The sequence below is a fragment of the Protopterus annectens genome, chromosome 1.part1 (assembly GCF_019279795.1).
Source record: "Protopterus annectens isolate FY-2018-M chromosome 1.part1, PAN1.0, whole genome shotgun sequence".
Lineage (NCBI taxonomy): Eukaryota > Metazoa > Chordata > Ceratodontiformes > Protopteridae > Protopterus > Protopterus annectens.
In genome coordinates, this window is record NC_056726.1 from 788,780,763 (window position 1) to 788,796,733 (window position 15,971).

At 39.2% G+C, this 15,971-nt stretch overlaps 1 protein-coding gene across 2 annotated transcripts in view; it reads right to left on the reverse strand.

The window, feature by feature from the left end:
• The window catches only part of EPG5 (ectopic P-granules autophagy protein 5 homolog), a 2,535,958-nt gene that overhangs the window by 620,204 nt on the left and 1,899,783 nt on the right, over nucleotides 1–15,971 (reverse strand). For both annotated transcript variants that reach the window (XM_044078183.1, XR_006365599.1), the window contains exon 35: nucleotides 476–579. In XM_044078183.1, the coding sequence (XP_043934118.1) occupies nucleotides 476–579 (104 nt within the window). The remainder of the gene's footprint in view (nucleotides 1–475; nucleotides 580–15,971) is intronic.

A 15,971-nucleotide genomic window follows, 5' to 3' on the forward strand; every position in this document is an offset into this window, starting at 1 on the left:
AGGTTTTCCAAATTTCTTCTTCCTTGTTGGCATCTAGTGTACTTACTAGCTAGTAACCAAATTTTACCCCAAAACACTTTCAATCACATTCCTTTTCAGTTTCTGTTTTCAGACTGGGATAGCTGAAGTTAAGCTTTTAATCAGTGTGCAGCCACCGTAAAAGTAATACATGCCACATTGTTAATTCAAGAAAGATGGAGAATTAAGCCTTTCAAACAGCAGAAGACATTATGTAAGCAAATATGAAATGCTTTGGTACTCAACAACAAAGAACATTTCTTTAGAAAGAAAATGATGATTCACCTAAGAAAATCAACCTTCCTGTCTCATGGTGTTATAAAACAAACTATCTATACTGTTACTGTTTAAACAAATAAAATTCAAGGGAATACATACACATATATTTATGTATATGTGAGAGTACATTACACAAGCACAAAATCAAGTTTGGATGTTACCTTGCAGTGATTTTTACCTTTATAACTTTGATGTAACTGATCAATGCATTTTGTGAACAACTGTACCATGGCAGTAGCCACAGAAGCATCACTCTCCAGCCAAGGATAACAGCGGCGATTGCTGCAGTGAAAACAAAAACAAAAACAAAATAATCTGCAAAGTGCAATTAGTATTACTAACTATTCATAATCTTACTATGTTGTTTGCAAGGCAACTTACAGTAGTAAGTAACTTAAAACTAACCCATAAATCAGGAAGTTCTAGGAGGCCTGAGCATGCACGCCTTCCCACTTACAAGCCAAGAAGAATAATGATGATGACAATACCCATTTGTTAACCAGATTGAGTCCCCTTCCAGGGATAAGAATGCCCAGCTTGTAGTCATCAACAAACTTGGTCAACTTTACCTCTGGGATACTGGTTTGAATGTCTGGAAAATAAATGCCATACAGAAGCAGCTGTGGCACTGATCCTTGTCATACCAAACTAGTTAAAATAGTACATTCAAATAAAGTACCGGCAACTTTTACAAGCTGGGATGTGTTGGATAGCCAATTTGCAATCCAGTAGACAACATACTGGGTTCACATTAAGTTTGTCTAATTTTTCAATAATAAAGTCATATGGGATAGTGTCAAAAGCTTTGGCCAGGTCACGATAAGCAACATGCACTGGGTTACCACTGTCCACAGCCTCAATAAGATTTTCAAAGATTCAGGAGACAGGACCAGCTCTTCACAAAACCAATCTGATTGGTGTCTAGAACAGTTATGTCTGCAGAAATAAGATTACATTTCATGACTTTGCAAATAAAATTGGTGAGGCTGATGGGCCTATAATTACCTAGGTCTGTAGACTAGCCATGCTTGATTACAGAAGTCAAAATGGGTATTCTGCACGCATCAGGAACAATCCCTCTGGACAGAAGTTTAAGCGCATACATGGCACTAATAATAATGCAGCCTGATAGAGACTTCCAAGATGAATGCACACTGACTGACAGCTTAATTTCAGGTCTCTCAGTGTAAAAACAAATGTTGACAAAAAAGAGCAGCATAGAATTGTTTTTTTTTTTTTTAGGGTAAACTTTAGTTACTGGCTACTAAGTGTATTGCCTGCATGCCAGGAAAGAAGAAATTTGGAAAATGTGAAAGAAAATCAATCAAAAAGGTAATGTGAAAACATTCTCTGGGAAATATTCTGCAGCTGTTCAGCAAAAAGCAGTTCAAGAGATGGCTTCAAGTAGATGAAAAATAAATCAAATGTACTCAAAGGGGATTAAAATAAATGAAACATTGAAGAAATATATTTTTATTTATTCATCCTCTGTTGGCTGGGATACTCTCACTAAGCTAGTAGCCTCTTTTCAGGGGAGACCTAAGGTGGAATTTATACTGCAAGGGAAAACTGGGACAGGGCATCTGGGAACTTCTCTTACTCCTGGCATATGGGGATGCAATTTGCTGTTACACTTCCTGTCTTCTGGTTCAGACATGGAGGCAGCTTGCAGAAGCAGGAAGTCTAAAATCAAACATGGAGAAGGAAGAAAGTGTTTTTTGCGTTTTGGATGAGAGAGAAGCTGTTAATTGAACATTTTTTGGTGTTATGCAACTTTTGTTTACCTATTTTGGACTACCTTAGCAATGAAAAGAATATCATCGCCAAAAACTGTCTGAAGAATAGATGATCTTATTTCAAAGAATTTATCTCACTTCTCAAAGAAGTTATTAACAAAGAAATCATTATCAAAAGTACGCAAATTTCTCTAAAATCTATATTTATTAATTCATGGACTAAATTAGTTAATATTCATTGAAAATTGAATGAATACTTTCACTTTGTTAACCAAATATTTTCAGAAATTCTCATAATTTTATCACTGACATGCTTTGTATATATTGCAAGTGATTATTTTGTTCTCTTTTATTTGAAAATTATTATTAATCATTTTGGATACTCACATTTTATATTAAAAATTTTACTAAGATTTTCTAAACAATAAATAAATGAGTCAGCAAACGTGAGATTCTACTACTCGGAAAGGTAGTGAACGGCAGCAATTAATATCAGGATTACAAGTGTTTGATGAAGAGTTTCTGTGATTTTTTTGTGGAGCAGAATGTTTGAATCCTTGCAAGACTGAGAGCCATTTTGTTTATATATAGGTTCATAGGTTCATACTAGGCTATCTGCCCTAGGGCATTTATAAGCCTAGCCAGAGTTCTGTGGCTTTCACCACCCCTTAGGTTGAAGAATACTATACCCATTAGTTTGCCGTGCCTCTGTCCAGCAGTGATACAGAGATGATCCCCGGGGTAAACCTACGATCTCCCATCCACTGGTCAAGATTCCTCCTGAACAGAGCCAGCGAGGTGCTCTGTCTCACATGGACCGGTATTCTGTTCCACTGCATAGGGAGTCTCTGGGTGATGAATCTGTCCCTCCAGCACATCCTATTTATATTCGTGTTGAGGTTTAAGTCTCTTGTTCTTGTGGCTCTGGTGGATTTGGATTTTTTGAGGTGGAGCATGTCCATTAATTCCGGGTTGGACATGGCCTTGTATGTCAGGCACAGGTCACCTCTGAGCAGACGGTATGTGACTGAATAGAGCTGGAGTTTCTTCAGTCGGGCAACATATGGCATATTTTTGAGCCCCTTTATCCTTTTGGTGAGGAACTTTTGGGGTCTTTCCAATTGCTGCAGGTGTCGGGTAAGATACATTCCGAATGGGGCATTGTACTCAATCATTGGTCTGATAAGTGAAGAGTACAGGGGAACAATGACCTCCCTTGATCTGGATGTGAATCCCTTCATAGTCAGGTGGGCAATGTAGAAGGTCCTCCTAACCACTTTGGCAATGTGAGTGTCAAAAGAAAGGTTACTGTCAACTTGGGTCCCCAGGTCCCTGATAACCTCTTCTGTGCTTAATGGATTGCCACCTATGTGGCAACTTGGGGTTACCTTGTTTTTACCAAAGGGTATGACTATACATTTTTTGGCATTTAGCTTAAGGCCATGGCTCTGGCACCAGTTATCCGTTTCTATGAGACCTCTCTGAAGGATATCTGTGTCTGATGGATTTTCAACTATGGCTCCAGTTTGCAGTCATCTGCAAACTTTGTCAGCCACAATCCTCCTATGTTTGCCTGCACTTCTGAAAAGTAGATGCCGAACAAGAGGGGCCCAGGACTGAGCCCTGTGGGACACCGCCAGTGACCGCTTGGAGTCTGACATGGCACCAGCAACTCTAACCCTGTGGGTTCTGTCCTTGAGCCAGTTTGCAACCCATCTTGTGACATATGGGTTTACATTTAAGCTGGTGAGCTTTTCTATGATACCCGAGTGGGGTATTGTGTCGAAAGCTTTTGCAAGGTCAAGGTAGGCTGTGTGAACTGCCTTACCCCCATCAATGGCCTTGGTGACGGTTTCAAAAAAGTCGACCAAGTTCAAGAGGCATGATCTGCCCTTGACAAAGTCGAATTGGGTAGGATCCAATGTCTGTAGGTCCCCTATGTCTTTATTTATGAGTTCCATTATGATCCTCTCCATAGCTTTGCAGACCAGGCTTGTTAAGCTTATGGGGCGGTAATTACCAGGGTCCATAGAAGCACCGCCTTTGTGGAGTGGGATCACAGTTGCCGTACGCCACTCTTTGGGTACATATCCTGTGGTAAGGCTAAGATTAGACAGCAGCCTTATGTGTGGGTTTAGTTCCTCATTGAGTCCGTGTAGCACATAGCTGGGGACACCATCCGGTCCCATTGATGCTGTGTTTTTAGCTTTAGAGAGAGCAGCTCTCACCTGGGCATTTGAGATGATTGAGAGGCTACACTCTGCTGGGATAGATATTTCTCCTTTTGGGGGGGAGGGAGGGGAGAAATTTTCACTGAACCTGTCTGCCAGTATGTTTGCAATGTCTGTGGGTTCAGTGATTTTTGTATCATTTTGGACTAATTCTGAGCATATCTGGGAGTTTCCACCCAGATTTCTAACATAGCTAAAGAAGGCCTTATGATTGTCTTTTGAGTCCTTGGTGATTTTTCTCTCAAAGTTGGCCTTGGATGATTTTATGAGTGATCGTAGTTTTTTACTAGTATTGATCAGAGATGTCTTCCCTTTTAGGGATTTTGCTCTATCTTGTAGTAGCTTTCTCCTCTTGTTGTAAAGTTTGTTTATGGCTGGGGTTCACCAGATCGGGCGCTTGCCTTTGGTGGAAAGGGTCTTGATTTTATTTGGGATTGCTTGATCCATGCAATCCTGGAGGTGCTCGTAGAAAGCATTTGTAAGGGATTCAGCAGCGTGAGTTGTGGTTTCCAATCGCTCAGGGGCACCAGTCTTAAGAAGTGTGAAGTTGGCTTTTGAGAAGTTCTTCACTGTGGTCTTTTTTGTTGGGGGTGGGGGCGGGATGTGGATCTCCAGTGAGATTAGTTTATGGTCTGATCTCACCAATGAGGGATATACTTCCGGTGTGGAGCATTTTGTCCCCATGTTTGTAATGATCAGGTCTAGTATATTTTCACCTCTTATGGGAATGGTGACAAGTTGTTCCATAGCATTTGAGTTTATGAACTCCAGGAACCTTTGGGCTAGGGTATTGGGGCTTGAGTAATGTTCCCAGTCTATGTCTGGGTAGTTGAAGTCACCCAATATGATGGTGTTTGGAGAGACATTTATACTCTCCAGTGTCTTCAGGAAGGCTGTATGGGGTTCCTGAGTTTGAGAGGGTGGCCTGTAACATGCTACAAACTGTAGAGCAGTTTTGCCTATGGTTAATTGCACATGAATGGTCTCTGATGCTTCGTGAGTTGCCACCAGCCTTGAGGTGTGGGTATCCTTGATGAATATGGATACACCCCCTCCCTTTGTGGTACGGTCCAGGTTTTGGGGCCAGAACGCATGATATGAGGTAAAACCTGATAGTGCCGGGGTGCTCTCAGGAGCCTTGAACCAGGTTTCAGTCACAGCACAGACATCGATGTTCTCCATACTGAGGAGGGCTTCGAGTGCATCTTGAGATTTAGACTTCTGGCATTGAGCAGCATTACCCTTAGTTTTTTTCCATTATTGTTTTCTAGGGCGGTGGGTTTAGAATTTGAGCCTTGTCTAAAAAAGGCACTATGGGGGTGGCAAGAGCCTTTGCCAATATCTGGAAACCCAGGGGTGACAGGTGCAAGCCTTCCCTTGCGAAGCAGCATGGCTTGTCAAGCATGTCATTCCAGGCAGACAGACATTGGATCCCCTTAGAATGACACCAGAAATTAAGCCAATTATTAAAACTGATCATTTTGTCTCTGTATTGTGGCATCATTCTTGGTGAAGGTAGGATACTGCTCAGGGTCAGGGTCATACCAGCCTGGGCTACATAATCTGAGAGCTCCTTTATGTCTCTTTTCATGTAGTCCAGGGAGGTATGTCTCAGGTCATTCACACCGGCATGGACAATGACTCAGTCATACTTGTACTTGCTGTGGAGTGACCTGAGTGCTTGTGTTATGTGGCGGATTCTAGCGCCCGACAGGCAGCTTACTGTGACCCTCTCCTTGTTCAGTCTGGTGAGTGGGACGTCAGTGTGCCTGACTATGGAGTCACCTATGACAAGTGTGTCTGGAATTGTGTTTGGCCTTAAGGGCTGTGACTGATTTGCACACTAACTTTGTGATCTACGTGTTGCTTGTGTTATGTCATGAGGTGGCAGTTGTTTGGGTGTCTGCTTTGGAGGCCTCTGCTGTTTTGGTAGATTTTTGATCAGTGCCTCCGAGTATGTCTTTGTGTGTTTATGTATTTGATTTGTAGTTGTAATAGTTCTATGTGAGACTGGGTTTATGGTGTGTGTGGTTACCTTCTCCTCCTGTCTGGTTTTGCCAGTCCTGAGTTGAGAGAGCTCAGCCTCCAGTTTGGTTATATAGTTGCATCTCTCGCATGTATTTGTGTTTTGTGGGAGGAGGAGAGGGTTGTCTGTGGACATGAGGCAATTGTAACATTGCCTCAATATTCCCAGATTCACCAGCTGAGCAGGAGAGGACGCTAGCAACTGACCCTTTGACATGCTAGAAGAAATGAAAAAGTTTGCTGTGTAACCGAGTCAGAAAGGACCTATAGGGAAGTGGGTACTCAAGGGGGTTTTAAGCTAGTGAAGTACTTTGTATAATATAGAAGTGGTTTACCTGACTAAAAATGCTTTAGGAACAAGTGCTGAGCTTTACAGATAGAGAATAGACTGTTTAGATTACAAGTAGAGCAGTTCTAAGGGAAAAAATGAAGAGCAGACTTTACGGAGCCAGAAATAGTTTGACCTTGTTTAACCGGCGCTGCCCGATGGTGCTCTAGTGGCAACTCCGCTAAATGCAGAAAAGGCAATAAGTCAGTAGTACAGGCTAGCACACTTTAGTGGGCAGCCAAACAATTAAATTAAACAGCAAACAAACACTTTTCGACTTGAATTAGACTAATTTCGACTAAAATGTACTTTTAAGTGCAGATAATAAAAAATGCAGTAAATAACTATGAAAACAGTTAAAGCTTGCTCTAGGTAAGCAGTAGAAGGTAAAACAAATATAAAAAACAGCAGGATACTTAATAAGGAAAGCAGTCGCTTTTTTTCAGTTTTCTGAAGCCAGGAAGACTCAACAGGACCACGTGGAGCTGTGTCTGAGCAATATGGCTTCAAAAAAATGCCAGAGGCAGATTTTAACCAGGGAACTTCAAAAGAGCTAGAAATGGTCCAAAATGACCAATTACTACAGCTTCTTGTGCTGAGGTCACTTCCCTCAAGGACAGGTAGGCTATTCAAGGCTCCCCACTCCCACTGGTGAGCTTAGAAACTTCCTTCTATCCAAGTAAGGCAATGGACAACACAGGAACTACAACACAGCCCAGGATACAGCAAGGCCTGTAAACTGGTCTAACTAGTTTTGAGAGGCAGGAAAACAAGGAATAATTTTTGTTTTTTTGTTTTTAAATAGAAACACACAGAAATGCAGAAAAGGCAATAAGTCAGTAGTACAGGCTAGCACACTTTAGTGGGCAGCCAAACAATTAAATTAAACAGCAAACAAACACTTTTCGACTTGAATTAGACTAATTTCGACTAAAATGTACTTTTAAGTGCAGATAATAAAAAATGCAGTAAATAACTATGAAAACAGTTAAAGCTTGCTCTAGGTAAGCAGTAGAAGGTAAAACAAATGTAAAAAACAGCAGGATACTTAATCAGGAAAGTAGTCGCTTTTTTTCAGTTCTCTGTAGCCAGGAAGACTCAACAGGACCACGTGGAGCTGTGTCTGAGCAATATGGCCATAAAATACCCTTGTCAGTCTCAAACCCCACACCTTGGACTCACCAGTCTGCAGGATGTTCCACTAAGCCACAGCAGATATAACAGAACAGCAATTACTTTTTGCTGCCAGGCTGCTTGTGATACCATCTGTAGTGAAGGCAGGTAGACATAAATTTTATTATTAACGTGCTTGTATATGGTTTCTGTGAACAGTTCCACAAAGGAAGCAGTGTTCTTAGGGTTTGGGGGTGGAGGAGGTTTGAGATTTTGCTAGGTTATCACTGAATAGTAAGACGTTAGCCTTAGCATAGTTGCTGAACATTCCAGGGTTAGTTGAGTTTCTGGGTTTTATTTTATCATTCAAAGGCGACCATTTTGTATTCTGACCTTACCAGAAAAGGGGTCTATATTGAAAGAATGAAAGCTGTCAAGAGCGAATACATCGACACATAAAGAGCGATGTATTAAAAGAGCAAAATACGTATTTAGCAAAACAAGAAACAGCGAACATGTTTGTTTAGCCTACAGTGCAATCGGTGTGCTTTAAGTAACTAAAGAAAGGTAAAACAGCACTGTTTTGAAGGGTATCATACTTGCCCAAAGAGAATCTCAGTAACGTCTTATGTAGCCATGTGGGGATAAGGAAATATATCCTTTTCCCCACTGTAGTGCATTCTCGGAATTGGTATATTTAGGTAGGGAGAGGTGGGGGGGGGCGCAGCCCCCCTGCAAAACTATGTTATTTAATTTTCTTTAGTTAATTATAGCACACCCGGATTGCGCTGTTGACTAAAAATACATGTTCGGTGTTTTTATTTTCGGTAAATACGTGTTTTGCTCTTTTCATCCATTACTCTTTATGTGTCGATGTATATGCATTCGCTGATGAGAGGTTTCATGTTTATAATATAGACCCCCAGAAAGAACATTACACTAGGAGATGTGCAAAGATCTCCCATATTAGTCAGGACCAGATGCAGTAAATTTGCTCCCCTGGTCTACGTATTAACAATCAGGTCACAGGAGTCTGTCCTTACAAAATCCATGAATCTCTGTGCCTCCATGTATGGTGTCATATATGATTTCCACTTAATAGTGGAGTAATTAAAAGTCACCCATGAATATGGTATTAGGCTGAATGGTGAGCGTTTCCAGTAAGCTTAAATATGTTATCGGTTTCCTGGATCTTAGTGGACTTATAGCTTGTAAGAAGTGGTATGGGATTTTGCCTGTGGCATTTTGAACATGGACAAGATCAAGTACATCATCCAGTTTAAACATCCTTGAGGTATACTTACTTTTTAAGTGAACTGAGATACCTCCACTTTTATTCCGTGTGTGTGGGCTAGCTTGTCTACATGTAGAAAGCATTACAGCCTTGCACTGCTGGGATGCTCTCCACAGCTATAAAACATGTCTCAGTGACTGCACAGATATCAGCATTCTCTAGAGTGCCGACAGCTTGTAAGGACCATGTCATAAATGTACTTGTGGTGCAGGGACTTGAGTGTATGTATGATGTTTTGAATCCTAGCACCTGTACCGCTACTGAACATTGACCCTTTCCTTGCACAGGCTACTGAATGGTGCACTGATGTGTATCAATATGGAGAAACCTATGACTAGCATACTGGACTGGTGGAGGTTAACTTTATGGGCTCTTGGTTTGAATCAGTGTGACTAGTAGATGTATGTTTCATGGTGATTGCTGCCTGCGTGGCTCATAGATGTTTGTTTTGTGGTGGGTGATCTCTGTATCGTGCATTTCTCAGTTTGCTGAGGATACTTTTTCTTAGGTATGAAAACAGTCTAACAATTCAAGAACTGGGAAGATGGTGAGAATAGGAAAGCTGCTCGTACAACAGGACTGTAATCACCAATAATTTATTATAAAAAGACAATTGACATCAGGTTAAACGCTTTCGACTGTACCCCAGTCTTCATCAGAACAAATAAAATATGTAATCCAGTAGTATTTATACACATCTCCTAATCAATAATAGTGTAATTGATGAAAAAAACGCCAAAAAGTTTAAAGACACATAGCCATTATTCACTAAAACACTGTTTTGTTCCCTACTTTAAAATCATAACACAACAAAAAACGATTGTACACATGCAAAACATAAATTTATACATAAAATGTATGCATAAAATATATAAATGCAAGAATTATAAAATGAATAACATAGCTGATATTCCATCTGTATATGCTGAATCTAGTGAGGTAAATGTAGTTCCCATATACTAAACAAAATGTATATGGAAACAACTGTACTAGGAGTTGGACACTCCTAGATATTTATTCTAATGCTAAGAAAGGTTTAATACTGATAAAATCATTGAGACCAGGTGGTCTCGTGGAATCCGTTAAAATTTGCCATTTACTTTCGCAAGAAGCCAATTTCATTTTCCAATCACGTCCAAAGGGTGAAACATCAACCTGTTCAACAATAGAAAATAAAAAACTGTGGTCATCTCCCTTGTCTAATATATGCCTATACAATGCATTTTTTGTATCATGTTTCCCTATTTTATACAGGTGTTCATAAATACGTCTATTCAGCTGTCTCTCTGTCTTACCTATATAGTGTGCATTACATAAAACGCAGACAGCCAAATAGACAACCTGCTTCGTTTTGCAGTTTCCTCTCTTACTTTCAATGGTAGTGTGGCACATATCATCAAGATTAATTATCCTGTTAAGGTTAATGTATTTGCACTGTTTACAATTTCCACATCTGACCGTGCCCTTGGATGTAACATGTGTTTGTGTGATGTGGTTACCTCTTTCCAATAACTTTTTCAAATTTGGGGCTGTTTTGTAAACACATCTCGGTTTTGAACCCAGCAATTGTTCCTTGTCCATAACCCTAAGTGTCATCCAATGTCTTTCTAAAATTTCCTTTATGATGTGTATACTAGGAGTGTACATAAGTACAAAAACCCTGCCTGATATTTCATTATGAATCCCCTCATGTTTGTCCAACTGATACGAGCCTAATAGGGGTGGATATTTACTTCCCCATTCATTGTGTACATAGTTAATGACTTCCATGACCATCTTCTCAGGATAAGCTCTACTGATAAACATTTCCTTAATGGTATTGAGTTCGGTTTCCAAGATGGGCTTGTTGGATGACATTCTGGCTACACGTATACATTGCCCTTTGATAACATTTTGAAATACGTGAGGAGGATGGTTACTGCTGTAATGGACGTAGTCATTAGAGAATGTGGGTTTTCTGTAAATTCTAGAAGTGAACCCACAGTTGTCATGACTCAAAAGTACGTCCAAAAACGAAATTTCATTTTGACTGTATTCATGGGTAAATTGCAAAAAATCTACAGTTTTATTTAAATACACCATGAAATCCTGTAACCTATCCACAGAAGCCTTCCACAAAATAAAAATGTCATCCAGGTACCTAACATATAATACAATGTCTTTGTAAAAAGTACTGTGGAACACATACTCAGATTCCCACTCAGCCATGACCAAGTTCGCGAAGATGGGAGCACAAGCTGCTCCCATCGCCACTCCCTTGGTCTGCCTGAAATACTCCCCTTGAAACGAGATGTAGTTGTGGTCCAACACCAGTGACATCATATCACAAATGAGGCTGATTTTCTCCCAAGAGAAATCAGTGTATCTTGTAAGACTTCTTTCAAAGAATTCTAATCCCTCTGCCTTGGGAATGCTGGAAAAGAGGTCGACAACATCCACTGTCAAGTAAATCAGGTTGGTGTCCCATAGGTCGTTGGTAATGGCACCCAAAAATCTCCAGGAGTCCTTGATTATGTGGGGAATGCTGTCGTAAACCTTCTTAAGCCAGCTGTCAATCAATTTCCCTAGTTTGAATGTTTTCGACCTGGAACCTGACACAATTGGTCGAAAAGGAGGTTGTTCAATGGATTTGTGTATCTTGGGAATGCCTACCATCTTGGCTAAAACAGGATAATCCACTTTCACAAAAGAATATGTGTCATTGGATATCCTGTTGTCTATAAGGTATTCTTCAATGATGAGATCTATACGCTTATGACCTATGTTAACCTGGTTCAGTGAAATGTTCTCGTAGTTTCCTGAATGGTGAAGAATGTTATATATCTCCTGATTATAGTCTTCGGTGGAAAAGATCACTACCCCACCTCCTTTATCAGGTTTCATAACCCTGATGTTCCTATTGTTCATAAAGTCTAATAAACATTTTCTTTCTTTGCTGGTTAAATTGTCAAAATTGCTGTTCCCTTGATTTTTCATCTTGTGATGTGTCCAGTATATGTCGTTGCAAACCAATTGCTCGAAATTGTGCACATGGGGGTTGGAAGCCGGTATGAAAGTACTTTTTTTGGTAAGGTCAGTCCCTGCTATGCCTTTGGCCCTAATGTTGGAATCCGGGTGATTATCGAATAGTAATGCCAGGTTCAACTTCCTACAATATTTTTTGACTTCCTTGATACAATCAAGTAAATTCCATCCTCTCATAGGTATAAACTTCATACCTTTGCTTAACAATTGGGCACTGATGTTGTCAATCTCTATGGTGGTGTAATTAAACACCTTAAAACCATCATATAAAATGATTCTAGGTTTAGAATTATTATCGTGTAGTTCTATCAAATTCGAGTCTTGTGTCTCCATCTCCATAGGGTTATAAGAATCCATCGTCATAGGGGTGTTACCAAACATCAAATTGTTATGAGCACTTTTAATCATACTGGACGGGCTTAAGTATTGTACCATTGTTTTGGAACCCTCCAAGCTGGATAAAATCTTCCCCCCTGAAAATTTTCTTCCCTGTATGATTTCTTTGGTTCCCTTCTCCTAGATGGATATTTATTGTGCATATCAGGATCCTTATGACTTGGCCATATATAAGCCCTGTCTTTCTTGTAGGCCTCCATATCACGTTGTATTTTCTTATTTTTCCTGTCTACAATATTGTGCACATTGTTATCCGCAAAGGTATACTGCTTCATATGTAAATCTTTTAAACTCTCATAGTCCTTATGCTGTGTAATTGTAAGGTTCATGTGTTCTAAATCATCTGCTAACAAGCTTAATTTTTCATCCAGGTGTTTAATTAATAATTTCATAAACTCATATCCAAATCCCTCAAATAACTCATTAAACTCTTTCTCAACTAAAGATGTAAACTTAATCCCTAGTGGTAATTTAAAGAACCTTATGCCTTTCGGCACAATTTTGAGCATGACACACTTAGATAAGTAACTGCAGTCAATTTTAGTATTTTTATAAGCCGTTAATTTCTTGCCATACTCCAAAATGTGTTCCTTTAATGAAAAATAATTGCATTCAGTGTGACAGTTTTGTCCATTAATATGTCTTGTGTCAGATTCAAAGTAATCCTTACTGTCACTTAAAAATTGCTCAAACAGATAATCACCATTAAATTCGTTAACCTTTATGTTCTTTCTACTAACATTATGTACAGAATCACACTTGCCACTGTGTTGTAATCTAATTGGGCTTTTAGGGCCCCGCTCCATATTATAAGTAACAGTACCTTTTTTGTCCGGAACCATCTTGGTTCGGCTGCTAGTGTCTTTAGTTACTTTCGGGTGGGCACCACCATAGTGCTTGTCCATACGCTTCCTGCAAAAACTATAATCAAAAGTGAAGTCATGTTCTAAAGTGTCGTGGCGTTCACTCAATAAATAATCCTCATCGGTATGGGCTAGGTCCAAAGCCCTGATGCTATCCGCCCTACAAGGCTCCATTGCGCCTACATTTAAGTGAGGAGCTGGAAGATTGATAAGACACCGTCCGTGTCTTGTAAGGCTTTGGGAAATAATTTGAGGTCAGCTCTCAGTTCATATATACCGTCCTTTGACAATAAAGCAGCAGGTTCCATGGCCATCCAACAACTCAAGAACTGGGAAGATGGTGAGAATAGGAAAGCTACTCGTACAACAGGACTGTAATCACCAATAATTTATTATAAAAAGACAATTGACACAGTCTTCATCAGAACAAATAAAATATGTAATCCAGTAGTACTTATACATCCTAATCAAATCAATGATTGTGTGATTGATGAAAAAACGTAAAAAGTTTTATGATTTAGCCATTCACTACTAAACTGTTTTTTTCCTCCTACTTTAACAAAAAACAGCGATACATAAATAACACAACATAAAATATACATAAATATATGCAAAATGTATGCATAAATAAGAATATAAAAAATTATAAAAAAAATAACATAGCTGATATATACTCACATGACACTGACGACTTAGACCGGAGACGGTGTCTTTTCCAATCTTCCTCTCCTCACTAGCAAATAAGTAATGGAGGGATAGAGGATAGCAGCATCAGGGCTTTGACCTAGCCCATACCGATGAGGATTATTTATTGAGTGAACGCCATGACACTTTAGAACATGACTTCACTTTTGATTATAGTTTTGCATACTGTTAGTAGAAAGAAGTTAGTGGTTATTTGTTGTTTGAATTTTTTTTTAAAATTGATGACAGTAAGGATTACTTTGGATCTATTTGAACACAAAGATACGACACACTGTCAACACAAACTGGAACAATTAATTTTTCATTATTAAATTTTTTTTGAAGAATGATGGCATTTATGGCAATAAAAATGCCTAAATAAAATACTAAATGCTTATCTAAGTTGCTCAATAAGTGTGTTATTGCAAAAAATTATAAAAAGGCAAAAGTTTCTTAGGGATTAATTTTTTTATAGTTAGTTCTTTTAAGTGAAAATGAGTTTAATGAGTTGTTTATTTGGTTTATTATTTTATTAATTATTAATTAAACACCTGGATGAAAAAGCTAAAATGTTAATTTATCAGAGAACACATGAACCTTTACAATACACATATAAAGGGACTATGAGAGATTAAAAGATTTACATATGAAGCAGGTATACTTTATGTGATTGGTGTCAATATTGTAGACAGGAAAAATAAGAAATACAACGTGATATGGAGGCCTACAAGAAAGACAGGGCTTATATATGGCCAAGTCATAAGGATCCTGATATGCACAATAAATATCCATCTAGGAGAAGGGAACCAAAGAAATCATACAGGGAAGAAAATTTTCAGGGGGGAAGATTTTACCCAGCTTGGAGGGTTCCAAAACAATGGTACAAGACTTAAGCCCGTCCAGTATGATTAAAAGTGCTCATAACAATTTGATGTTTGGTAACACCCCTATGACGATGGATTCTTATAACCCTATGGAGATGGAGACACAAGACTCGAATTTGATAGAACTACACGATAATAATTCTAAACCTAGAATCATTTTATATGATGGTTTTAAGGTGTTTAATTACACCACCATAGAGATTGACAACATCAGTGCCCAATTGTTAAGCAAAGGTATGAAGTTTATACCTATGAGAGGATGGAATTTACTTGATTGTATCAAGGAAGTCAAAAATATTGTAGGAAGTTGAACCTGGCATTACTATTCGATAATCACCCGGATTCCAACATTAGGGCCAAAGGCATAGCAGGGACTGACCTTACCAAAAAAAGTACTTTCATACCGGCTTCCAACCCCCATGTGCACAATTTCGAGCAATTGGTTTGCAATGACATATACTGGACACATCACAAGATGAAAAATCAAGGGAACAGCAATTTTGACAATTTAACCAGCAAAGAAAGAAAATGTTTATTAGACTTTATGAACAATAGGAACATCAGGGTTATGAAACCCGATAAAGGAGGTGGGGTAGTGATCTTTTCCACCGAAGACTACAATCAGGAGATATATAACATTCTTCACCATTCAGGAAACTATGAGAACATTTCACTGAACCAGGTTAACATAGGTCATAAGCGTATAGATCTCATCATTGAAGACTACCTTATAGACAACAGGATAACCAATGACACATATTCTTTTGTGAAAGTGGATTATCCTGTTTTAGCCAAGATGGTAGGCATTCCCAAGATACACAAATCCATTGAACAACCTCCTTTTCGACCAATTGTGTCAGGTTCCAGGTCGAAAACATTCAAACTAGGGAAATTGATTGACAGCTGGCTTAAGAAGGTTTACGACAGCATTCCCCACATAATCAAGGACTCCTGGAGATTTTTGGGTGCCATTCCCAACGACCTATGGGACACCAACCTGATTTACTTGACAGTGGATGTTGTCGACCTCTTTTCCAGCATTCCCAAGGCAGAGGGATTAGAATTCTTTGAAAGAAGTCTTACAAGATACACTGAT